The sequence below is a fragment of the Pecten maximus genome, chromosome 2, assembly GCF_902652985.1.
Source record: "Pecten maximus chromosome 2, xPecMax1.1, whole genome shotgun sequence".
NCBI classification, from domain to species: Eukaryota; Metazoa; Mollusca; class Bivalvia; order Pectinida; family Pectinidae; genus Pecten; species Pecten maximus.
In genome coordinates this window covers 2,492,771-2,517,578 of record NC_047016.1, presented here as the reverse complement: position 1 = coordinate 2,517,578, position 24,808 = coordinate 2,492,771, and the positions used below count along the sequence as shown (strand labels likewise).

The following is a 24,808-nucleotide window of genomic DNA, read 5'->3' as shown; positions in this document are numbered from 1 at the left end:
AAACGTCTGAATAGAAATATTGTGATCAGTATTGAGTGCAACATTAAAGTTCCATCGTAAATAATTGCTACGATTCGCTAACCTAAAGCATAAGTAATTGAAATTAGATTATTTTAAAATTCATATTTCGTTTCTATTATAATCTTAAAATTTGCATTACAAGATCGTTCAGAAGCTTTGCATTACTGACTTTTTCAAACGCACAGATGCTTTGATTTGAACAAAGATGGTGACCAGAAGCTGTGAGGCGGTTTGGATTGGAATTAAATTCCGTATATTTCGGCAAGTAAACATCGTACAATGTTCCCGTGTGGTCAGATCATCTAATTTTGTCATTATGTATTCAGAACTGTTGTTGTTTAGTCGCTACGGTCATTAACATAAAAATTCGGATTATTATATAAATACTTATTTAATTAAGTCAGAGAGTACGGTAGGTAGGGGCTTCCCAACCATACATATGTTTGTCTCAACAATAGCTCGCACGAGCTTGTGTTCTTTCTTTATATGTATGCGACGTTAAAACAAGTTTCTAAAGAATCCGCTGTCAGCATCAGATTGGAGATTCAGTTCTTTATATTAAATTCAATAAGGCCCGTCCTTACATTACCTTATTGTATTGTTAGGACGTTAAATTCAATAAGGCCCGTCCTTACGTTACCTTATTGTGTTGTTAGGACGTTAAACTCAATAAGGCCTGTCCTTGCATTACCTTATTGTATTGTTAGGACGTTAAATTCAATAAGGCCTGTCCTTACCTTACCTTATTGTATTGTTAGGACGTTAAATTCAATAAGGCCTGTCCTTACCTTACCTTATTGTATTGTTAGGACGTTAAACTCAATAAAGCCCGTCCTTACATTACCTTATTGTGTTGTTAGGACGTTAAACTCAATACGGCATGTCCTTACATTACCTTATTGTATTGTTAGGACGTTAGCTCAATAAGGCCCGTCCTTACATTACCTTATTGTATTGTTAGGACGTTAGCTCAATAAGGCCCGTCCTTACATTACTTTATTGTATTGTTAGGACGTTAAACTCAATAAGGCCCGTCCTTACATTACCTTATTGTGTTGTTAGGATGTTAAACTCAATAAGGCCCGTCCTTACATTACCTTATTGTGTTGTATGGACGTTAAACTCAATAAGGCCCGTCCTTACATTACCTTATTGTGTTGTTAGGATGTTAAACTCAATAAGGCCCGTCCTTACATTTCCTTATTGTGTTGTTAGGACGTTAAACTCAATAAGGCCCGTCCTTACATTTCCTTTTTGTGTTGTTAGGACGTTAAACTTAATAAGTCCCGTCCTTACATTACCTTATTGTATTGTTAGGACGTTCAACACAATAAGGCCCGTCCTAACATTACCTTATTGTGTTGTTAGGACGTTAACCTCAATAAGGCCCGTCCCAACATTACCTTATTGTGTTGTTAGGACGTTAACCTCAATAAGGCCCGTCCTTACATTACCTTATTGTATTGTTAGGACGTTAACCTCAATAAGGCTCGTCCTTACATTACCTTGTTTTGTTGCTAGGACGTTAAACTCAATAAGGCCCGTCCTAACATTGCTTTATTATGTTGTTAGGACGTTAAACAGTAATAGTAAAGCAGTTATTGATGTAGTAAACGCCACATTATTTCACTTCCACACATGGCAGTCAAAAACATGGATAAAGGGGCAGATTAATATATGTTTATTAAAATAATTCAATTGCAAATAATATTTTAAACCGGAAAATATACCTGAATAAATGTATGGTAATTACACGTATGCTAATGGGCCACGTCTAGACAACACGTTCATACAGTAACAGGTCACTAAACAACACCTCCATACAGTAACAACACCAGACAGCACCTCCATACAGTAACAGGTCACTAAACAACACCTCCATACAGTAACAGGTCACTAGACAACACCTCCATACAGTAACAGGTCACTAGACAACACCTCCATACAGTAACATAACACTAAACAACACCTCCATGCAGAAACATGTCACTAGACAACACCTCCATACAGTAACATGTCACTAGACAACACCTCCATACAGTATCATGTCACTAGACAACACCTCCATACAGTAACATAACACTAAACCTCCATACAGTAACATGTCACTAAACCTCCATACAGTAACATGTCACTAAACCTCCATACAGTAACATGTCACTAAACCTCCATACAGTAACATGTCACTAAACCTCCATACAGTAACATGTCACTAGACAACACCTCCATACAGTAACAGGTCACTAGACAACACCTCCATACAGTAACAGGTCACTAGACAACACCTCCATACAGTAACAGGTCACTAGACAACACCTCCATACAGTAACATGTCACTAAACATCACCTCCATACAGTAACATGTCACTTAACATCACCTCCATACAGTAACATGTCACTAAACAACACCTTCATACAGTAACATGTCACTAGACAACACCTCAATATAGTAACAGGTCACCAGATAACTCGTCCATACACTAACACATCACCAGATAACTCTTCCATACAGTAACACATCACCAGCCAACTCGTCCATACAGTAACAGGTCACCAGATAACTCGTCCATACACTAACACATCACCAGCCAACTCGTCCATACAGTAACATGTCACCAGCCAACTGGTCCATACAGTAACACATCACCAGACAACTGGTTCATACAGTAACACATCACCAGCCAACTCGTCCATACAGCAACACATTACCAGCCAACTCGTCCATACAGTCACACATCACCAGACAACTCGTTCATACAGTAACACATCACCAGCTAACTCGTCCATACAGTAACACATCACCAGACAACTCGTCCATACAGTTACATGTCACCAGCCAACTCGTCCATACAAAACACATCACCAGACAACTCGTCTATACAGTAACATGTCACCAGACAACTCGTCCATACAGTAACACATCACCAGATAACTCGTCCATACAGTAACATGTCACCAGACAACTCGTCCATACAGTAACATATCACCAGACAACTCGTCCATACAGTAACATGTCACCAGACAACTCGTCCATACAGTAACATATCACCAGACAACTCGTCCATACAGTAACATATCACCAGACAACTCGTCCAAAGTGTAACACATCACCAGACAACTCGTCCAAAGTGTAACACATCACCAGATAACTCGTCCAAAGTGTAACACCAGATGATTCGTCCACACTGTAACATAATAATAAACACTTTACTTTAACCCTATGATTGCACTGTCTCGGGTTTCCTAATCTGGTCTATAAACACTTTTCCAGACCGCAGAGCCGCTACAGCAGGAACCACCGATTGGTTCCGAGCCAATTTGGCTGATGATTTCAGTTTTGAAGCCATCCGCACGAGTTTTTGGAAGTCTTCCTTGTTCCTGTCTAAACAGAAGTTATCAAACGCGTTAATGAGTTTATCGTTGTTTACCGAAAGAGTGGAGTATCTCTTGGCGATTAGCGGTGTGTTTGATCCAGATCTATTATTTACCCTGTATTGTTCAGCACTACCTATCGGTGGTCGCTTATTGAACTCAACCTGAGTCTTCACGAATTGTTCTACTAAGCCGCTTACATTTGATTGGCGGGAATATGTATCTGTTTGCTGATTTTCAGGAAGACGGTTGTCGTCAAACCTCACAGACTTGATTCTTCTCGAAGAACGTTTAGGTCCGAAAGGCGAGATTACTCGACGCGATGATGCCGATAGCTGAGAGGCCGAGCCGGCAACCTGCATACTGAGATTACCATGAGAAGGGGATGGAGTTACGCCCCATTGTTTGTCCTTTTCCGGTATGGCTACGGATTGGGATCGAGACTCTCCTGATATTTCCGTTGTGGTTACAGATTGAGAACGAGTCTCTCCAGACACTTCCGTTAAAAACACGCTTTCACTGGGATTTTTATCAGGCCAGCCGATCTTTGCTGGGGCCGACCCGCCCCGTTTTGAGGGCAGTTTGAGGACGGCTGTAGTATTTTGTCTGTGAGAAGACACACCAGAGGACACACGATTCATCATTATATCCGATTTCTTCCTCAACAATGCCTGATTCTTTCTCTCCATTATCCGCTTCTCAATAAGTATGTTCTTCAGCATGGATTCCCGCTCTTTCTCGTAAAGACGCTGTGCCTTCAGACACTTACTACCAAGCGTTTTGTGTTTATTCATGAGGAGCTGATTCCTGGCCGGCGCGAGCATCACTTCCACATTGACCGTCCGGTCCTGCCACGAGGGGTCATTCGTTTTAAGTAGCAGAAGTGCCATATTCACTTCCGGTTTTGTCTCCACGTCAAATAAACATCTGTAATGATGAAGATAAATTTGAGATTCGTACCAAAAGACAATTAATAATTTCGTCAACCCCTACACAATCCACCGGAGAACAAGACAGCAACCTCCCCACCTTCATGGACACATACACCAGTACGCGAGCACCTCAGACAGTGTTATCCCAAATAGTACATATCACATAGAAAACCCTTTTTTTTTGTCAAACACTCTTTCGTTATGAATGCATATTGGACCTAATTAAAGCCAAAACAATACCCTCACACATACACCCTCTCAGACATACCAGTTACTGTACTTACAACAAAGTCGATCTTCAACTCTAAAGACACATGTACTGTACGAACGATACTACTAATATATCATCTCCCATGGGTACTTTGGGTAAGGTGTTAGTCTGACAGGCGAGTACAGTACATCACACGTCAAAACATCTCTGTCGGCACAGATATCACGTCATCACATATTTAACGTCAAACATCCCCGTCATCTCACCCATGAAGTCAAACCTTTCCGTATTCACATAATCAACGTCACATATCTCCCTTTTTATACGTCTGACCTCACACGCCTCTCCAACACGTCGATACTAAACGTTACCCCAAATGTGAAGCAACATCACTTCGCGTTCATGTGACATAAAGTACTCGGGAATGTGTTCGTAAATGATGTAATATTATAATATAACATTCTACTAAATCTTCTCTCTTTACACATAAATGTAGGCACAGTAGGCCCAGGGTTAAATCTTGTAAATACAATAAAAGTTTACTTACTGTTGTGAGTAGTCCAACTGGACAGAGTGGATTCCAGACAACGTGTACCTGCTGACCAGTACTGGACAGTGGTGGTACGTACGTAGTATAGCACGAGAACTGACTTACTTTACATTTCAAACCAATGTCCTTCACGGAATTTAGCCATTTACTGTTGTCTATTAACCAACAACAGGGAGATTAGTCTATCCGTTGCACGTGCTGTGTCTAAGTGGTCTTAAAGTGTATCTCGCCACCCGCCTTACCAACCAGCTAACCGGATCACTATAATCCTGAGCCGGATTATATTGTACTCGTACTATTGAATAATTCAAACGTTTGGAAGATTGGTGGTGCTTTCCTAATATGCTTTGAGAATTTGGCCATACATTATTTTAAATGCATTCGTTAAATATCATTATGTTACCAAAAGGAGAACAATGGAAACTGAAACGTTCCCGATTATATCGTGATCGTAAACACACGGCACCGACCCAATCCTCACTGGAGTTTAAATGTCAACGGTTTATACACTCACAATTATAATATCAAATTACTAGTTTTGCATCCATTTAACATATTTTTCATTTAATGTCAATAATTTCAATTCATCAAAGCTTGTCTTCAATGATACGCTGGTCAGATTATAATGGCCGCTTAGGTAATTACAAACGTATCCGGTACATGTACAGGTGCAGGCGGAGCCAGGCTAATGACCGAGAGTTTAAAACAGACCAAAAACAAGTACTTTAAGGTTTGACCTATTTAACACATAATGGTGAATTTATAAACGGTGTTATGATATTAGTTACAGGCTTTCAGTGAGTAGAGTGACGTTAGCGAGGTATACCTGTGACAAACCAACATAATTACAAGTCCCCGACGTACTTTGTTGTGTAAGGGACTGGGAGTATATGATTTAGAGAAGATACGTATAGTATACAAAGGGTGATACCTGATAGCATTAAAATAAATCAAATAATTTAAACCAGGTATCACTTACAAAAACTCGATCAGTATTTGATCCGAATTGAATTATTCATAGTTGTAATATGATATTTTTTAATCTAAAACGTGCTCCACCTAAACGTAATGTCACTAGGTTACTGTTGCTAACTAAAACGTACTTCATCTAAACGTAATGTCACTGGGTTACTGTTGCTAACTAAACCGTACTTCATCTAAACGTAATGTCACTAGGTTACTGTTGCTAACTAGACCATACTCCACCTAAACGTAATGTCACTAGGTTAATGTTGCTAACTAAAACATTCTCCACCTAAACGTAATGTCACTAGGTTACTGTTGCTAACTAAACCGTACTCCATATAAACGTGATGTCACTAGGTTACTGTTGCTAACTAAACCGTACTCCACCTAAACGTAATGTCACTAGGTTACTGTTGCTAACTAAACCGTGCTCCAACTAAACGTTATGTCACTAGGTTACTGTTACTAACTAAACCGTACTCCACCTAAACGTAATGTCACTAGGTTACTGTTGCTAACTAAACCGTACTCCAACTAAACGTAATGTCACTGGGTTACTGTTGCTAACTAAACCGTACTTCATCTAAACGTAATGTCACTAGGTTACTGTTGCTAACTAAACCGTACTCCACCTAAACGTGATGTCACTAGGTTACTGTTGCTAACTAAACCGTACTCCACCTAAACGTGATGTCACTAGGTTACTGTTGCTAACTAAACCGTACTCCACCTAAACGTAATGTCACTAGGTTACTGTTGCTAACTAAATCGTACTCCACCTAAACGTAATGTCACTAGGTTACTGTTCCGTAACTACATGTTATATCCAACGTGCTATTTTACTTTATTATCCCAATATATTCCATCTTTGTTCTTAAAAGGAATATTCCGGACACGTGAGGATTTCGTAAACTGTTTTTTTTATATTAGAATGTACACACGTACAGAAGGTATGTAATGAATATTTACAGTGAGGAATTATTATTAATATTCTTTAGTGTTGTGCATTAAATACTGTGTGGGAGGGCGTGTGTTTTGTGTGTATATATATACTTATATACAGGTTCAGCCGTAGAACGCCTGATATAATATAATGTTCGTTACATCATAGTTCCATGTACTTATAATTATGTAATTACATATAAAAAATCATGTATTTATTATTATGTACCTAACATATTAAAAAGTATGTGTACACATAAACATATTTCTATGAGGTAGTAATTCTAACCTTGTCTTATTAGCAAGCTTTCTATAATTTCCCAAACTTCTCAATTCTTCAGAGCTATTTGTAGAAAGTAAGTTCACTAGTTTGTATACACTTGGATACATAATACCGTTTCAAGAATGTATTTCTTAAATTTGCAAAACAAGGACATACTGATACAAAATGGAACTCGTCTTCAATATCATTAATATTCACATAAATAACGAACTCTTTGGTGTCGCTCAATCGGATGATATCTACATTTTTGGGTTGGAAAAAGTGTGTTCATGTGTGTGCGCGTGTGTGGCGTCGTGAGTGTGCTAGTGTGTGCGCGTGTGTGGCGTCGTGAGTGTGCTAGTGTGGCGTCGTGAGTGTGCTAGTGTGTGCGCGTGTGTGGCGTCGTGAGTGTGCTAGTGTGTGCGCGTGTGTGGCGTCGTGAGTGTGCTAGTGTGTGCGCGTGTGTGGCGTCGTGAGTGTGCTAGTGTGTGCGCGTGTGTGGCGTCATGAGTGTGCTAGTGTGTGCGCGTGTGTGCGCGTGTGTGGCGTCGTGAGTGTGCTAGTGTGTGCGCGTGTTTGACGTCGTGAGTGTGCTAATGTGCGAGGGCTTCAAAGGCTGTGTATTTAATTGTGCTTTAAAGGAACTTAATGGTTAGATTTCAATAATTTCTTCATGCATTTGATTACGGAAAGCGTTGTGGTACTTGGAATTAGACTGTTTACAAAATTAAGGCATTTCTTTTGAAATATTGGCATGTTTATCGCTGAACAACGCTGGAAGTTGTATCTGTCGCCATTTGCTATTTGTATCGGAGTGCATAAGTTTTTACATAATTTTAAATCTTATACCCTTTTATATATGTTATTTAAATGAAAATCTAGCCATTTAGTCCCTTTAATGTCCTCGAGTGTAGTGCATTTTTACGAGAAGGAAGTTTTATTGCGTAACTGTAAAAAAAAAGAACACTTGTAAGTGTATTTTGTAGCAGATGTGTATTTGTGTGAGTAGGGGTAGACGGGTGTTCAACAATTCAATGCTGTCATACAAGGTTTAGATAGGACTAATACACAACCCTGTTATACCGTGACATTGAGACCTTTTCCACACCAGGTTCCGGTCCGGATTGGATTATAGAATAGCCACTTTTCATTCAATAGTTAATCCCAATGAACGAAATGTTAATTCTAAGTATTAGTATCAAAGCGGGAACGGATTCACATTTGGAATAATATAATTTGTGTTTTGTCTACCGGGTCTCGACCGATATTTACCTTATGTATTTATAGGTTACGGGTCACGTGTCATACACCGGTATATTACTGACGGGTACATATAACTTTAACGCTTATAAACCATTGTCATACTAATGTTTATGACATGGTACAGGAACTGACACGGTAACTAGGGAAGGGTGGCAGCACAAATATTTGTTAACCTATAAAAAGAAGTGAAAATAATTATCATATTTATTTCCTTCAAAATGAAGAGCATGGACAATACATAAAAAGACAACAATCATGACGTACATACCTGTACAAGTATTTAAACATGTATATATGGTAAACATCAATGATATATTACTGGTTTATCTAAACAGTACCCAATGGAACTATACGTACAATGTAGGTACATTGTTAGTGATATCCGGAATGAAATACAGTAAAAAAATCAGCTTTTGTTTAGATTAAACAGGCAGCTTGTTTCCATATCCTGTTTCTGTTTGTTGTTGTTACTAAAATGCTGTCATATACTCTACCAAAAGAAACTAAATAAAGTTTACATCAAACAGGCAAGTGTTTGTGTGGTTTTCTTTTTATAGCATATATACATTATAGAGTGATAGGGTTATTGGACATCCTCCTAAAATTTTGATAACAATATCTGTGTAGAAGTAGCCACGGTGATGACATAACAATATATGTGTAGAAGTAGCCACGGTGATGACATAACAATATCTGTGTAGAAGTAGCCACGGTGATGACATAACAATATATGTGTAGAAATAGTCACAATGATGACATAACAATATATGTGTAGAAATAGCCACAATGATGACATGAAAATATCTGTGTAGAAATAGTCACAATGACAACATAAAAATACCTGTGTAGAAATAGTCACAATGATGACATAACAATATCTGCGTAGAAATAGTCACAATGATGACATAACAATATCTGCGTAGAAATAGTCACAATGATGACATAACAATATCTGTGTAGAAATAGTCACGATGATGACATAACAATATATGTGTAGAAATAGCCATAACGATGACATAACAATATATGTGTAGAAATAGTCACGATGATGACATAACAATATCTGTGTAGAAATAGTCACGATGATGACATAACAATATATGTGTAGAAATAGTCACGATGATGACATAACAATATCTGTGTAGAAATAGTCACGATGATGACATAACAATATATGTGTAGAAATAGTCACGATGATGACATAACAATATCTGTGTAGAAATAGTCACGATGATGACATAACAATATCTGTGTAGAAATAGTCACGATGATGACATGAAAATATCTGTGTAGAAATAGTCACGATGATGACATAACAATATCTGTGTAGAAATAGTCACGATGATGACATAACAATATCTGTGAAGAAATAGCAACAATGGTGGCATAAGAGTTTATAATACTTACACTTACAGATTCAATCAATTTCATTGGCTATCCGATAATGGAATTGCACTATCATTAGATACGATAGCTAATTAATGAGCCAATTCTGAGAGTATTTATTCATAAACTGATATGCTGTTTACCTATGTTATACAAAATGTATAAAGCTTTTGTGTGATATGCTGTCAAAACGCATGCATGAGGAAAAACTGAAAGCAAAAATGGACGAATATCTCCGCCCATCAAACGTTGCCATTTTACAGGCGCCAAGAACAAACCCAGAAATATGGCGAAAGATTAGTCACAACACAAAAGGTAGAGATCTGAGCTTTCAGAAAGCTCAGTACAAAATGTTGAAAGGGTTAGTTCCTTTGGTCAGAACTCTCCAAAAATTAACCTCGGCTCGGAAAGAGATCATCGTCGACAATGTAAAAGCCGTTTTGGATGAAGTCATGAAATCTACGCTGGACAGTTTCGTGCTAATTAGCACTGCTTCTCAGGACACAAGTCCACAAAGGTGTGAGCTCATTAAGCCTGACTTAAATAACCAATTTTCATCTCTTTGTTCTACGAACAATCCTGTCACTACACAACTGTTTGGAGACGATCTTTACCGATCTATGAAAGAGATCTGCGAAACGAATCGGGTTGCATCCCAAGCTTCATATGGGAATTATTATGTAAAAAATGAAGGCCAGTCCAAGTATTCATACAGAGGGAAATATGGTGGACACCGAGGACGATTTCAACCGTATGAGCGAAACCGACGTGGTTTCCAAGGGTTTCAATACCAAGGAAAAGGACCCCAGACAGGTGGTTTTGGTAATCAACACAGACCAAAAACGGGGACAGGCACAAGACTGGAAGTAGAAACACCTCTGTCCCCAGTTGATGAGGTAAGTGGATTAAACTTACGAGAACAAAATCTCAAAAAATCTCGGTATGATGTTGAGAATAGTAAGAGAGATTTGGACAAGTTTATAAGTACAATTTAAAGTGAATTGCCAAAATATGTTAACTTGGCAGGTTGTATATGTGATCATCTGTCATCATGGACAAAAATGACCACTGATTGTATGTTGCTAAACAATAGAAAAGGGTGTCAAGCTTGAATTTAATGAGACAGATAATATCAAAGATAGACACACTGACCTTATAGTACCACACTATGAATCCAAAGAATCTTAAAAAGTAATGATTAAAACTGAGATTGAGAATCTTCTCAGAAAGGGAGTTATAGAAGTAGATCATGTCCAGGGGATATATATATCAAACATATGCACGAGACCTAAGAAGGATGTTACCTGTCGTCTTATACTAAATCTGAAAAAAGTTTAAATGAGTCAATAGTGTATAGACATTTCAAGATGGATACATTAAAAATGTCCTGAATCTAATGACAAAAGATTGTTATAGGGCACCAATTGATTAGAAGGATGCCTATATTACTCAGTCCCTGTTCACAAAGATTACCAAAAATATTACTATTCACGTTTTAAAGCAAGCTGTATCAGTATAATTTTACCTTTGTCATCAGCACCTAGGATGTTTACAAAAATTACCAAACCATTTTTTTCGGAATTGAGAAAAATGGGTGGGTCATATGAATACATATATATTGACGATTCCTTATTGTTAGGTACTTCGCTAGCGAATGTCATCAAAATGTTAAAGAAACCGTTTAACTGTCTGACAAGGATGGTTTTATAGTACATCCAACAAAATCAGTGTTTGGACCAACACAATATCTAGGGTTTGTTTTGAACTTCAGGACCATGACAGTTACTTTACCATCTAGGAAATCTGACACTATTTGAAATGTATGTCAAAAGTTTTTGTGTTGTAGGACAAGTTGTTGTGTAGTAGGACACTAACTATTCAGGAAATTGCGCAATGTATCGGTTTACTTGTATCAAGTTTTCCTACAGTGCAATACGGTCCGTTACATTATAGACATCTGGAAGCAAACAAAATCACTGCGCTTAAACAGAATAAGGGCAATTACAATGTAAAAAACAGAATTATCTTTACAGAGTAAAATAAACTTAAAATGGTGGATTGATAATATTATGACAGCCAAAAATGTCAAATCACATGGTCTACCTGTTGTCACTCTTGCGTCTAATGCTTCCAAAAAAGGAGGAGTGTTATACATGACAGATACTCGACAAAAAACTGGTGGTAATTGGTCAAAAGGTTTATTAATTGATCATATCAACTATCCTGAACTCAAAGCAGCATAAATCAAAAATATGCACATACGGATGAACTTAGATAGCACTACAGCTATAGGTAACATTAATCATATGGGTGGCAGACATGCATAGTGTGATTTGTTAGCCAGGTAAATCTGACATTGGTGTAGAGAGAGTGGTGTAGTGAGAGATATATGGCTGTCAGCTGCTCATATTCCTGGTAGTACACATATTGAGGCCGAAACAGAGTGCAGATTAGACCATGATAACACAGAGTGGAAAATAGATCAAAACATTTCAAAATGCTTTTGAATATTTGGGAAATGCCTGAGCTAGACTTATTCGCATCTAGACTTAACTACCCATTATAAAGATATGTTTCTTGGAAACCTGATCCATATGCTGAAGCAGTGGATGCCCTTTCTTCTGTATGGGATAAGTTTGTGTACATTTCCCCCACCATTTTCACTTATTGGGACAATACTTACAAAAGTTAAGGAAGATGAATCCGAGGTAATAATGACCTTTCTGGACTACACAAACATGGTTCCCATTTGGACTACACAAACATGGTTCCCATTTGGACTACACAAACATGGTCCCCATTTGGACTACACAAACATGGTTCCCATTTGGACTACACAAACATGGTTCCCATTTGAACTACACAAACATGGTTCCCATTTGGACTACACAAACATGGTTCCCATTTTTGTTGAGATTGATCATTGTGTGTTTTTGTTACCTAGGAGGAAGGACACTCTGTATCATACCTAGGAGGAAGGACACTCTGTATCATACCTAGGAGGAAGGACACTCTGTATCATACCTAGGAGGAAGGACACTCTGTATCAACCCAGCAGATCGATGGAATCCCTACCAAAGATGCAGCTCATGGCTTGTCGCCTTTCCGGAAAACTCCCATAGACATTGGATTTTCAAAAGAAGCTGAGGGAATGTTGTTGTCATCATGGCGCCCAGGAATACAGAAACAGTATGACGTTTACACCAAAATGTGGTATTCATATGCAACTAAAAGGAATATCGACCATTTTCACCATCTGTGAAAAATATCATTGAGTTTTTAACCGAACTGATTAACTCAGGTCTGGGTTATAGTACCATCAATACCTCCAGATCTTCTCTGCCTACTTTCATTGTAATACGTGTACAGCCATGTGGAACTTTGCCATTGGTGAAACGATTTTTAAAGGGTATTTTAGGGAGAACAGGGATTCCCTCGAGAGGGTAGGCGGTGACCTAGATACTCGATCTATTACTTTACTTACCTTTTAGTATTTATAAGACTAAGGTATGATATATATATAGATTTTTACAAATTAAGCATGCAATTGTAATACAATAATTTACTCGTCTATAACATAACATTTTAATCAGAAACATCATAATCATGTCCACAAGTACCTGTGATATCAATGCGCAAAAAACGGATTTAATTTGGAGGCTGACTGGCCGACATTCCATTTATCTGTCACCCAAATCGATTGATTGATATCAACTCTATACTAGTATAAAAGTTCAATGTTAAAATGAGTTATTGTTTTATTTAAATGACAATACAGAATCGTTTATCAACAGGCATTTTTAATCCAATGTTCTTGACAGAGATTCCGGGGGATCTATACTACCCCCTGGTTAAACAACATAACATCCAGACATCGACACACAAAGATCGTTATATATATATTCCAGAGCTGTCGGAGTTAGGACCTCACAAGTACTTCGTTCAAGCGCCTGAATGTCTGCGAGTTTTTGAAGGATGCGATTGATGGCGCGAGAGACGTACTCGATGTAGCTGTACTTCTTTTGACTTTCATTTTGGCAGCCATCTTGACAAGCTTATGCATCTGCTGCTTACCTCCTGTTTGACAAAACGCGTCAAACATCTCGATAAGATTTCCTTTGTTTGAAATTTTACCGTCCTCCGTCGTGTTGACGACTCGCTTATCAAAGTGAGATATTCTATTGGACTGGTTAAATTTTAACTGGTCCATCATAAATCCTTCTATCTTTTTGTCTAAGTATTTTATTTTGTGTTTCTCTTTGGTCTGTGTTTCTTGCCACTTTTTGTAACCATTTTGATCCTTTGTTGACACAAATTTAACTTTCTTTATTTCCGTTCGGGACGGAAATATCTTATTATGGTCCCGTAGGACTGGTTGTGGTGATGGATTCGGATTGGTTGGTGTAATAACATCCCTAGTGATATTGTGTGTCGGCGAAACTGGAGGGAAGTATTCTGGGACGGGCGAGATGCAATTCTGTTCTTTAGATCTGATTTCATTTTGAAAGCGACCTCCCTGGATGGTTAGCTTACCCCCCTTTACAGCCACGCTCGAACGACCAAACGAGTTTGTCTGTTTTACAACCGTGTCTTTATCTTTCGCTCTCTCGTGAAAACCTACAGATGATTTAGATTGACGTCTGTCAGTCGGAATCAGAGGAAAGCTTGAACTTAAAGAACCTCGTGGTGTGCATGGTTCTGATTTGACTCTTGGCTTAGTGTTCGGTTTTTTTACTTTCTCCGCTTCTGTTGCCTGTTTGTTTTCGTACTGTATTTTATTTAAACTGGGAGAGAAGGACTTTCTGTCGAGGACGGTAGTGCGGGTGTTCGGCGATAACTGATTGAGGAACATGTTGACCCGTTTGATGTAGAATTCCTGGTTCCGGCGGTCCACGAGACGTTTCTCGGAGATGTACGAGTGTGTGGAGGAGTCTCGCTGTCTCTCTACATCATGATTTTGTTTGTTACTCTTGGCGTTCAGAGTTTTGTGTTTGTTCATCAATAAGTAAGTCCTATTTGGTGCCAGCATCACCTCAATGTTCATACTGTGATCCTGTACGGTTAAGTCACGTGTCTTCAACAGAAACAGCGACCTCGAGGACATCGACATTTTTGTAGTTTGTATGAGGAACTATTATCGAGTTTGGAAATGTATTAAGGACACAGCCAGCTACTTCCTATGACGAAACAGTCATGGACGAAATACCTGCAGCGAAGAAAAAAACATATTAACAAGTCTTCAATTCATTTCTTTGATGGAATAGGATTTATACCAGACCATTTTATACAATTTCTTAACTATCATGATGTTTGCATTTAAACCATAATTTACCCATAAATGTACAGTGTGACGCTCCAGATTCCAAATAACCCATTCGATGGCATTTTACTAAAAATTAACGCGAATTGCTTTCATATTAAAATCTGATTATTTTGTAGGCATAATTAGAAATGAATTATTTAATTTCAAATAAAGGAGGACAAATAGTCACTAGAATATTTCAGTTTTAGAGACTGAAATATTTATGGCACAAGGCAGGCATCATATGACTATGAACTTGAATCATACGGTTTATCCTGAATACAATCAGTCAAGCCGTATGACGTCATGTCACAATCAGGAGAAACTGTGCTAACACTGACGTGAAAACTCTACAGGATGACACTAAATCGACATTTCGAGTTAGCTACACTTAAAATGGGTGTACAGAATGACGAACCAATGAAAACAGACACTGTCAGGCTAGAACTGGCCCGTTATAACGTATTGTTTATACTAGAAGAATCCCCCGTCTAGAGAACTGGCCTATTATAGCGTATTTTTTTAGAATAGAAAAATCCTCATCTAGAAATGACCCGTTACGGCGTATTGTATAAACTAGAAGTTACGGCGTATTGTATAAACTATAAGTTACGGCGTATTGTTAGCACTAGAATAATCCTCCGAACTGTCTCGTAACGGCGTATTGTTTAGTCTAGAAGAATCCCCCATCTAGAACTGGCCCGTTATAACGTATTCTTTAGACTAGAAAACCCCCCATCTAGAACTGGCCCGTTATGACGTATTATTTAGACTAGAAAATCCCCCATCTAAAACTGGTCCGTTATAACGTATTCTTTAGACTAGAAAATCCCCCATCTAGAACTGGTCCGTTATAACGTATTCTTTAGACTAGAAAATCACCCATCTAAACTGGTCCGTTATAACGTATTCTTTAGACTAGAAAATCCCCCATCTAGAACTGGCCTGTTATAACGTATTCTTTAGACTAGAAAATCACCCATCTAAACTGGCCCGTTATAACGTATTCTTTAGACTAGAAAATCCCCCATCTAGAACTGGTCCGTTATAACGTATTCTTTAGACTAGAAAATCCCCCATCTAGAACTAGCCCGAACTTGCGCTGATTGATAAGTCGTGAGCCTCTTATTGAAGGATGTACTCAAGGATGATTTTTTAAAGTCCTACTATTCTCTGACTATATAGGGCCATGTACCAAAGGACTGGTCTGATTTGGTTAGTTTATATCGAAGAGGTAGCGCTCTAAAGGAAACAAGACAAGCGGGTTTTGCAAATGGACAAAATCGGTAAGGGTTAAGGTGAAAGAGTCTGTCATTGCTATGGCTGCCATTCACGATTGTGGTTTTAATTTGATTGAGCATCCGTTTTATCTACCCGATCTCGCTCCATCAGACCTTCATCTATTTCCAAAACTGAAAACATCTATTTCAGGCACCCTAACCCTACCACAGTAGTTAGTCATCAACTGACTAGACACATACATTGGTTGTACTATATAAAAGCATATCTACATAAGATTATGGTTACTTACCTTATAAGGGCATGCGAGGAAGATATTGTTCCCAGCTAGACTTTGAGCTATCCATTGCGCAATATTGTCAAGAACTCGTCCAGATGAAGGCCAACGCGTCCCGACCCTTGGTAAGAAACTGGTGGATACAGAGCTCTGATAATACAATTAAATATGAAAACTTTCCATACTCAGGACAAAGTGGATTGTTCTTTGCCATAATCGGTTGATCGGATGAGAGTGTTATATGGAGATTTTGATCCGAGACGGGATTTACGCTGCTGGGTTTATGTTCGGGATTAATCTGTTTGGTTCTGAACAACTAATTGCGATCAAGGTACAGTTAGAGACGAGCGTGAGATTACTCTACATATGTACGGTTCTATATCCAAATGTGTGGTCAAAATCAGTAGTTTTATTCTTGTTTTTTTTCTCCCCATTTTAATGTCTTACGACCATAATATACCTGTATCATTTGTTATTGGTCCTGATTTCATGTAAACAAAATATCCTATCGAGATCCTTCCACCCGCCGTCTTATAATCTGTACTATCGAGATCTTTCCGCCCGCCGTCTTATGATCTGTAATATCGAGATCCTTCCGTCCGCCGTCTTATGATCTGTGCTATCGAGATCCTTCCGTCCGCCGTTTTATGATCTGTACTATCGAGATCCTTCCGCCCGCCGTCTTAAGATCTGTACAGCCAAGATCCTTCTGCCCGCCGTCTTATGATCTGTACTATAGAGATCCTTCCGCCCGCCGCCTTATTATCTGTACTATCGAGATCCTTCATCCTGCCGTCTTATTGTCTGTACTATCGAGATCCTTCCGCCCGCCGTCTTATTGTCTGTTCTATCGAGATCCTTCCGTCCGCCGTCTTATGATCTGTACTATCGAGATCCTTCATCCTGTCGTTTTATGATCTGTACTATCGAGATCCTTTATCCTGCCGTCTTATTGTCTGTACTGCCAAGATCCTTCCGCCCGCCGTCTTATGATCTGTACTGCCGAGATCCTTCCGCTCGCCGTCTTATTATCTGTACTATCGAGATCCTTCCGCCCGCCGTCTTATTATCTGTACTATCGAGATCCTTCCGCCTGCCGTCTTATGATCTGAACTATCGAGATTCTTCATCCCGCCGTCTTATAATCTGTACTATCGAGATCCTTCCGCCCACCGTCTTATAATCTGTACTATCGAGATCCTTCCGCCTGCCGTTTTATGATCTGTACTATCGAGATCCTTCATCCTGCCGTCTTATAATCTGTACTATCGAGATCCTTCATCCTGCCGTCTCATGGTCTGTACTATCGAGATCCTTCCGCCTGCCGTCTTATGATCTGAACTATCGAGATTCTTCATCCCGCCGTCTTATAATCTGTACTATCGAGATCCTTCCGCCCGCCGTCTTATAATCTGAACTATCGAGATCCTTCATCCTCCCGTCTTATAATCTGTACTATCGAGATCCTTCCGCCCGCCGTCTTATGATCTGTACTGCCGAGATCCTTCCGCCCGCCGTCTTATGATCTGTACTGCCGAGATCCTTCATCCTGCCGTCTTATAATCTGTACTATCGAGATCCTTCCGCCCGCCGTCTTATGATCTGTACTATCGAGATCCTTCATCCTGCCGTCTTATAATCTGTACTATCGAGATCCTTCATCCTGTCGTTTTATGATCTGTACTATCGAGATATTTTATCCTGCCGTCTTATTGTCTGTACTGCCAAGATCCTTCCGCCCGCCGTCTTATTATCTGTACTGCCGAGATCCTTCCGCCCGTCGTCTTATTATCTGTACTATCGAGATCCTTCCGCCCGCCGTCTTATGATCTGTACTATCGAGATCCTTCATCCTGTCGTTTTATGATCTGTACTATCGAGATATTTTATCCTGCCGTCTTATTGTCTGTACTGCCAAGATCCTTCCGCCCGTCGTCTTATGATCTGTACTATCGAGATCCTTCCGCCTGCCGTTTTATGATCTGTAGTATCGAGATCCTTCATCCTGCCGTCTTATGATCTGTACTGCCGAGATCCTTCCGCCCGCCGTCTTATTATCTGTACTATCGAGATCCTTCCGCCCGCCGTCTTATGATCTGTACTGCCGAGATCCTTCCGCCCACCATCTTATGATCTGTACTGCCGAGATCCTTTCGCCCGCCGTCTTAATATCTGTACTATCGAGATCCTTCCGCCGCCGTCTTATGATCTGTACTATCGATATCCTTCCGCCCGCCGTCTTATTATCTGTACTATCGAGATCCTTCATCCTGCCATCTTATGATCTGTACTGCCGAGATCCTTCCGCCCGCCGTCTTATTATCTGTACTGCCGAGATCCTTCCGCCCGCCGTCTTATTAGCTGTACTATCGAGATCCTTCATCCTGCTATCTTATGATCTGTACTATCGAGATCCTTCCGCCCGCCGCCTTATAATCTGTACTGTCGAGATCCTTCCGCCCGCCGTCTTATGATCTGTACAGCCGAAATCCTTCCGCCCGCCGTCTTATTAGCTGTACTATCGAGATCCTTCATCCTGCCATCTTATGATCTGTACTATCGAGATCCTTCCGCCCGCCGCCTTATGATCTGTACTGCCGAGATCCTTCCGCCCGCCGTCTTATGATCTGTACTATCGAGATCCTTCATCCTGCCGTCTTGTGATCTGTACTATCGAGATCCTTCCGCCCGCCGTCTTATGATCTGTACTATCGAGATCCTTCATCCTGCCGTCTTATGATCTGCACTGCCGAGATCCTTACACCCGCCGTTTTAAGATCTGTTTTATGGAGATCCTTACACCCGCCGTTTTAAGATCTGTACTATCTAGATCCTTCATCTTGCCGTTTTATGATCTGTACTATCGAGATCCTTCATCCTGCCGTCTTATTGTCTGTACTGCCAATATCCTTCCGCCCGCCGTCTTATGATCTGTACTGCCGAGATCCTTCCGCCCGCCGTCTTATTATCTGTACTATCGAGATCCTTCCACCCGCCGTCTTATGATCTGTACTGTCGAGATACTTCCGCCCGCCGTCTTATGATCTGTACTGCCGAGATCCTTCCGCCCGCCGTCTTATTATCTGTACTGCCGAGATCCTTCCGCCCGCCGTCTTATTATCTCTACTATCGAGATCCTTCCGCCTGCCGTTTTATGATCTGTAGTATCGAGATCCTTCATCCTGCCGTCTTATGATCTGTACTGCCGAGATCCTTCCGCCCGCCGTCTTATTATCTGTACTATCGAGATCCTTCCGCCCGCCGTCTTATGATCTGTACTGCCGAGATCCTTCCGCCCGCCGTCTTATTATCTGTACTATCGAGATCCTTCATCCTGCCATCTTATGATCTGTACTGCCGAGATCCTTCCGCCCGCCGTCTTATTATCTGTACTGCCGAGATCCTTCCGCCCGCCGTCTTATTAGCTGTACTATCGAGATCCTTCATCCTGCCATCTTATGATCTGTACTGTCGAGATACTTCCGCCCGCCGTCTTATGATCTGTACTGCCGAGATCCTTCCGCCCGCCGTCTTATTATCTGTACTGCCGAGATCCTTCCGCCCGCCGTCTTATTATCTCTTCTATCGAGATCCTTCCGCCTGCCGTTTTATGATCTGTACTATCGAGATCCTTCATCCTGCCGTCTTATGATCTGTACTGCCGAGATCCTTCCGCCCGCCGTCTTATTATCTGTACTATCGAGATCCTTCCACCCGCCGTCTTATGATCTGTACTGCCGAGATCCTTCCGCCCGCCGTCTTATAATCTGTACTATCGAGATCCTTCCGCCGCCGTCTTATTATCTGTACTATCGAGATCCTTCATCCTGCCATCTTATGATCTGTACTGCCGAGATCCTTCCGCCCGCCGTCTTATTATCTGTACTGCCGAGATCCTTCCGCCCGCCGTCTTATTAGCTGTACTATCGAGATCCTTCATCCTGCCATCTTATGATCTGTACTATCGAGATCCTTCCGCCCGTCGCCTTATTATCTGTACTATCGAGATCCTTCCGTCCGCCGTCTTATTGTCTGTACTATCGAGATCCTTCCGCCCGCCGTCTTATCATCTGTTATATCGTGATCCTTCGCCTGCCGTGTTATGATCTGTTCTATGGAGACTACACACGCTTTGTGTGGCTTTGTCAGGTGTTCTGGGTGTTAGGGTGCCCTAGTGTGGGGAAGATACTTGGTTAGCTTGAATAAAGTTTAACCATCGGAGTGAATCAAAGAAGATTACAAATATCATTTATTAACATATTAGCATTTATTAGCATAAATAATGGACGCAGGCTTGTAGCCACTATATCCATATCAATATCAATACATACAAAAATATAGTATAATATAAATATTTCCTATGTAATTAATGGCTTTATATTAGTTCCCGTACATTCATGAATAAAAACAGTTATTTTTCCAATGATCATCTAACATTATTTCAAATTTTATGACAGAATCAGCTTTGACAACAATTTGTGGCAAGCTATTCCATAAATCAATAACTCGGTAACTGAAAAAATGTTTCCTTCCATCAAGACGACATCGCTTTTTGAACATTTTCTTATCGTGACCTCTGGTTCTACTCATCTTGTCCATTTGGAAAAAGTTTTTTTTGTTATTCTATCGTATATGTTATTTACTATCTTAAAAACGTTAATCATATCTCCTCTGGTCCTACGGTGCTGTAGCGTTGGGAGATTTAACCGTTGTAGCCGTTCCGGGTACGAGATATTTTTAAATCCAGGGATCAGTTTTGTTGCCCTTCTCTGCACATTTTCAATGAGTTCTATATCTTTCAATTTTGATGGGTTCCAAACACTTGCAGCATACTCAAGGTGGGGTCTAACTAGAGCTTTAAATAGCATTTTGAACATGAGTTCGTCCAGATACACGAAAGATCTTCTTATCAGTCCAACTATACTGTTAGCTTTATTGACAATTAACTGTATGTGCGTTTTGAAGTTTAAATCCTCATCTATGGTGACACCAATGTCCTTTTCGTTCTTGACATGTTCCAATTGGATTCGTTCTCCTCCCGATCCTTCCATATAGTATTTTCGTTTTTGAGTTGCTTTAAGCGAAATAACAGCAGTGGTTAAAATTAAACATCCAACCTGTTACTGTTATAGATAACATATACTGCTATCTAAACCAACAGGAAATACAATTCTGTTGTAATAGTTCATCTGTATAGTTACAGTTGTGAACCGGTCACGAAATATACATTTTTTTTTGCATAATTCCGAGAATAAGTCACTGTGTTGTGAGACTCAAGAACATAGAAAACTGGTATACTAATATATAATGAATGTCAATAAAGCAAACATGTGATATACTAATACATGTATATAATGAATGACAATAACTCAAATTTGTGATATACTCAAGGAAAATAACTCGCCTTTGTAGAATATATAACGTATTAATTTTAACGTGATAGTCCCGAGTTGTTGTTGCAGGGTATAACACGTGAGTACTGTGTGACCCCCGGGATCACTTGTTCGATCTCTGAAGACACAAACCAATCGAAATCACTTACAGCCTTATCGTGAGGTGACTCCTACCTCTATCTGTCTGTCTAGATAAGGGTGGACTAAGCACGACCCGGACACTTCCTCAAGGAGGCCGATATCTTACACAACAGTCATTTGTTCATCGAGAGAAAAATGTTTAAAGAAGCACACTCAACAGACGTACATGTATATAAAGCACAAGCAACCGAGACGAAATTGCGTCACTCGACATATTTTATTGTAAGATGATGGAAATACTTCAAGACCACTTGACCTGCCTAATACGACTTCAATTATTTATTTTCACGATTTTTCAGATATAATAATTACATTGCAGGTGTTCTCAATATCAACGAGGGAGCCCATTCCCATGTGTCCTTAATACTAATGTGGGAACCTCCATCCCATGTGTCCTTAACACTGAAGTGGGAACCTCCATCCCATGTGTCCTTAACACTAAAGTGGGAACCTCCATCCCATGTGTCATTAACACTAAAGTGGGAACCTCCATCCCATGTGTCCTTAACACTAAAGTGGGAACCTCCATCCCATGTGTCCTTAGAACTAATGTGGGAACCTTCATCCCATGTGTCCTTAACACCAATGTGGGAACCTCCGTCCCATGTGTCCTTGGTACCAATGTGGGAACCTCCATCCCATGTGTCCTTGGTACCAATGTGGGAACCTCCATCCCATGTATCCTTAACACCGATGTGGGAACCTCCATCCAATGTGTCCTTGGTACCAACGTGGGAACCTCCATCCCATGTGTCCTTGGTACCAATGTGGGAACCTCCATCCCATGTGTCCTTGGTACCAATGTGGGAACCTCCATCCCATGTTTCCTTAACATCAATGTGTGAACCTCCATCCCATGTGTCCTTGGTACCAATGTGGGGACCTCCATCCCATGTGTCCTTGGTACCAACGTGGGAACCTCCATCCCATGTGTCCTTGGTACCTATGTGGGAACCTCCATCCCATGTGTCCTTGGTACAAATGTGGGAACCTCCATCCCATGTGTCCTTAACATCAATGTGGGAACCTCCATCCCATGTGTCTTTGGTACCAATGTGGGAACCTCCATCCCATGTGTCCTTAACATCAATGTGGGAACCTCCATCCCATGTGTCCTTAACATCAATGTGGGGACCTCCATCCCATGTGTTCTTGGTACCAATGTGGGAACCTCCATCCCATGTGTCCTTAACATCAATGTTGGAACCTCCATCCCATGTGTCCTTGGTACCAATGTGGGAACCTCCATCCCATGTTTCCTTAACATCAATGTGTGAACCTCCATCCCATGTGTCCTTAACATCAATGTGGGGACCTCCATCCCATGTGTCCTTGGTACCAATGTGGGAACCTCCATCCCATGTGTCCTTGGTACCAATGTGGGAACCTCCATCCCATGTGTCCTTAGAACCAATGTGGGAACCTCCATCCCATGTGTCCTTGGTACCAATGTGGGAACCTCCATCCCATGTGTCCTTGGTACCAATGTGGGAACCTCCATCCCATGTGTCCTTAGAACCAATGTGGGGACCTCCATCCCATGTGTCCTTGGTACCAATTTGGGAACCTCCATCCCATGTGTCCTTAACATCAATGTGGGAACCTCCATCCCATGTGTCCTTGGTACCAATGTGGGAACCTCCATCCCATGTGTCCTTGGTACCAATGTGGGGACCTCCATCCCACGTGTCCTTAACATCAATGTGGGAACCTCCATCCCATGTGTCCTTGGTACCAATGTGGGAACCTCCATCCCATGTGTCCTTAACATCAATGTGGGAACCTCCATCCCATGTGTCCTTAACATCAATGTGGGAACCTCCATCCCATGTGTCCTTAACATCAATGTGGGGACCTCCATCCCATGTGTCCTTGGTACCAATGTGGGAACCTCCATCCCATGTGTCCTTGGTACCAATGTGGGAACCTCCATCCCATGTGTCCTTAACATCAATGTGGGAACCTCCATCCCATGTGTCCTTGGTACCAATGTGGGGACCTCCATCCCATGTGTCCTTGGTACCAATGTGGGAACCTCCATCCCATGTGTCCTTGGTACCAATGTGGGGACCTCCATCCCATGTGTCTTTGGTACCAATGTGGGAACCTCCATCCCATGTGTCCTTAACATCAATGTGGGAACCTCCATCCCATGTGTCCTTGGTACCAATGTGGGAACCTCCATCCCATGTGTCCTTAACATCAATGTGGGGACCTCCATCCCACGTGTCCTTAACATCAATGTGGGAACCTCCATCCCATGTGTCCTTGGTACAAATGTGGGAACCTCCATCCCATGTGTCCTTAACATCAATGTGGGAACCTCCATCCCATGTGTCCTTGGTACAAATGTGGGAACCTCCATCCCATGTGTCCTTAACATCAATGTGGGAACATCCATCCCATGTGTCCTTGGTACCAATGCGGTGACACGTGTTCTTACATCAAACTTGTCGAGTACTTTCCTTCTGTCCCGTGTGCCTTTAAGACTTGGGCTGTAGATAACGGATGGAACCATCTGACGAGTATGACAATATAGCGCTACCCACCG

General features: G+C 40.8%; 3 protein-coding genes and 2 long non-coding RNA genes across 11 annotated transcripts; 1 reads left to right on the top strand and 4 right to left on the bottom strand.

Moving 5' to 3' along the window:
• The first annotated feature begins 336 nt into the window (after positions 1 to 336).
• LOC117344858 lies at positions 337 to 2,026 on the top strand. Its single transcript, XR_004536270.1, has 2 exons — positions 337 to 1,822; positions 1,883 to 2,026. It is a non-coding gene; the product is annotated as an uncharacterized LOC117344858 (long non-coding RNA).
• On the bottom strand, positions 1,688 to 5,302 carry LOC117344836. 7 transcript variants are annotated; one of them, XR_004536259.1, is made up of 3 exons: positions 5,084 to 5,302; positions 2,214 to 4,320; positions 1,688 to 2,083 (listed from the first exon to the last, which is right to left on the bottom strand). XR_004536259.1 is itself a non-coding variant. In XM_033907677.1 (2 exons), the coding sequence occupies exon 2, from the start codon at positions 4,281 to 4,283 to the stop codon at positions 3,240 to 3,242; it is 1,044 nt and encodes a 347-aa protein (XP_033763568.1). In that variant the 5' UTR covers positions 4,284 to 4,320; positions 5,084 to 5,302; the 3' UTR covers positions 1,688 to 3,239. The 7 variants fall into 7 exon arrangements, 1 of the variants encoding a protein (XP_033763568.1); XR_004536266.1 differs by having other exon boundaries at positions 1,688 to 1,990; XR_004536267.1 differs by having other exon boundaries at positions 1,688 to 1,959.
• A 6,784-nt stretch (positions 5,303 to 12,086) lies between these two features.
• On the bottom strand, positions 12,087 to 13,010 carry LOC117344833. Its single transcript, XR_004536252.1, has 2 exons — positions 12,930 to 13,010; positions 12,087 to 12,873 (listed from the first exon to the last, which is right to left on the bottom strand). It is a non-coding gene; the product is annotated as an uncharacterized LOC117344833 (long non-coding RNA).
• Positions 13,011 to 13,452: 442 nt separating this feature from the next.
• On the bottom strand, positions 13,453 to 16,890 carry LOC117344826. The gene is made up of 2 exons (XM_033907663.1): positions 16,739 to 16,890; positions 13,453 to 15,111 (listed from the first exon to the last, which is right to left on the bottom strand). Exon 2 carries the CDS (start codon positions 15,013 to 15,015, stop codon positions 13,825 to 13,827), a length of 1,191 nt encoding a protein of 396 aa, XP_033763554.1. The 5' UTR covers positions 15,016 to 15,111; positions 16,739 to 16,890; the 3' UTR covers positions 13,453 to 13,824.
• A 5,675-nt stretch (positions 16,891 to 22,565) lies between these two features.
• LOC117340490 (repetin-like) lies at positions 22,566 to 24,775 on the bottom strand. The gene is made up of 2 exons (XM_033902253.1): positions 24,701 to 24,775; positions 22,566 to 24,668 (listed from the first exon to the last, which is right to left on the bottom strand). Exons 1-2 carry the CDS (start codon positions 24,773 to 24,775, stop codon positions 22,566 to 22,568), a joined length of 2,178 nt encoding a protein of 725 aa, XP_033758144.1.
• Positions 24,776 to 24,808: the final 33 nt, after the last annotated feature.

Bases quoted from the DNA above. Each gene is read 5' to 3' on its own strand.
- LOC117344836 (XM_033907677.1), bottom strand. From the start codon at position 4,283: ATGGCACTTCTGCTACTTAAAACGAATGACCCCTCGTGGCAGGACCGG.
- LOC117344826 (XM_033907663.1), bottom strand. From the start codon at position 15,015: ATGTCGATGTCCTCGAGGTCGCTGTTTCTGTTGAAGACACGTGACTTA.
- LOC117340490 (XM_033902253.1), bottom strand. From the start codon at position 24,775: ATGGTTCCATCCGTTATCTACAGCCCAAGTCTTAAAGGCACACGGGAC. The intron at 24,669-24,700 runs GTAAGAACACGT...ATTGGTACCAAG, and splicing joins AAGTACTCGACAAGTTTGAT to GACACATGGGATGGATGTTC.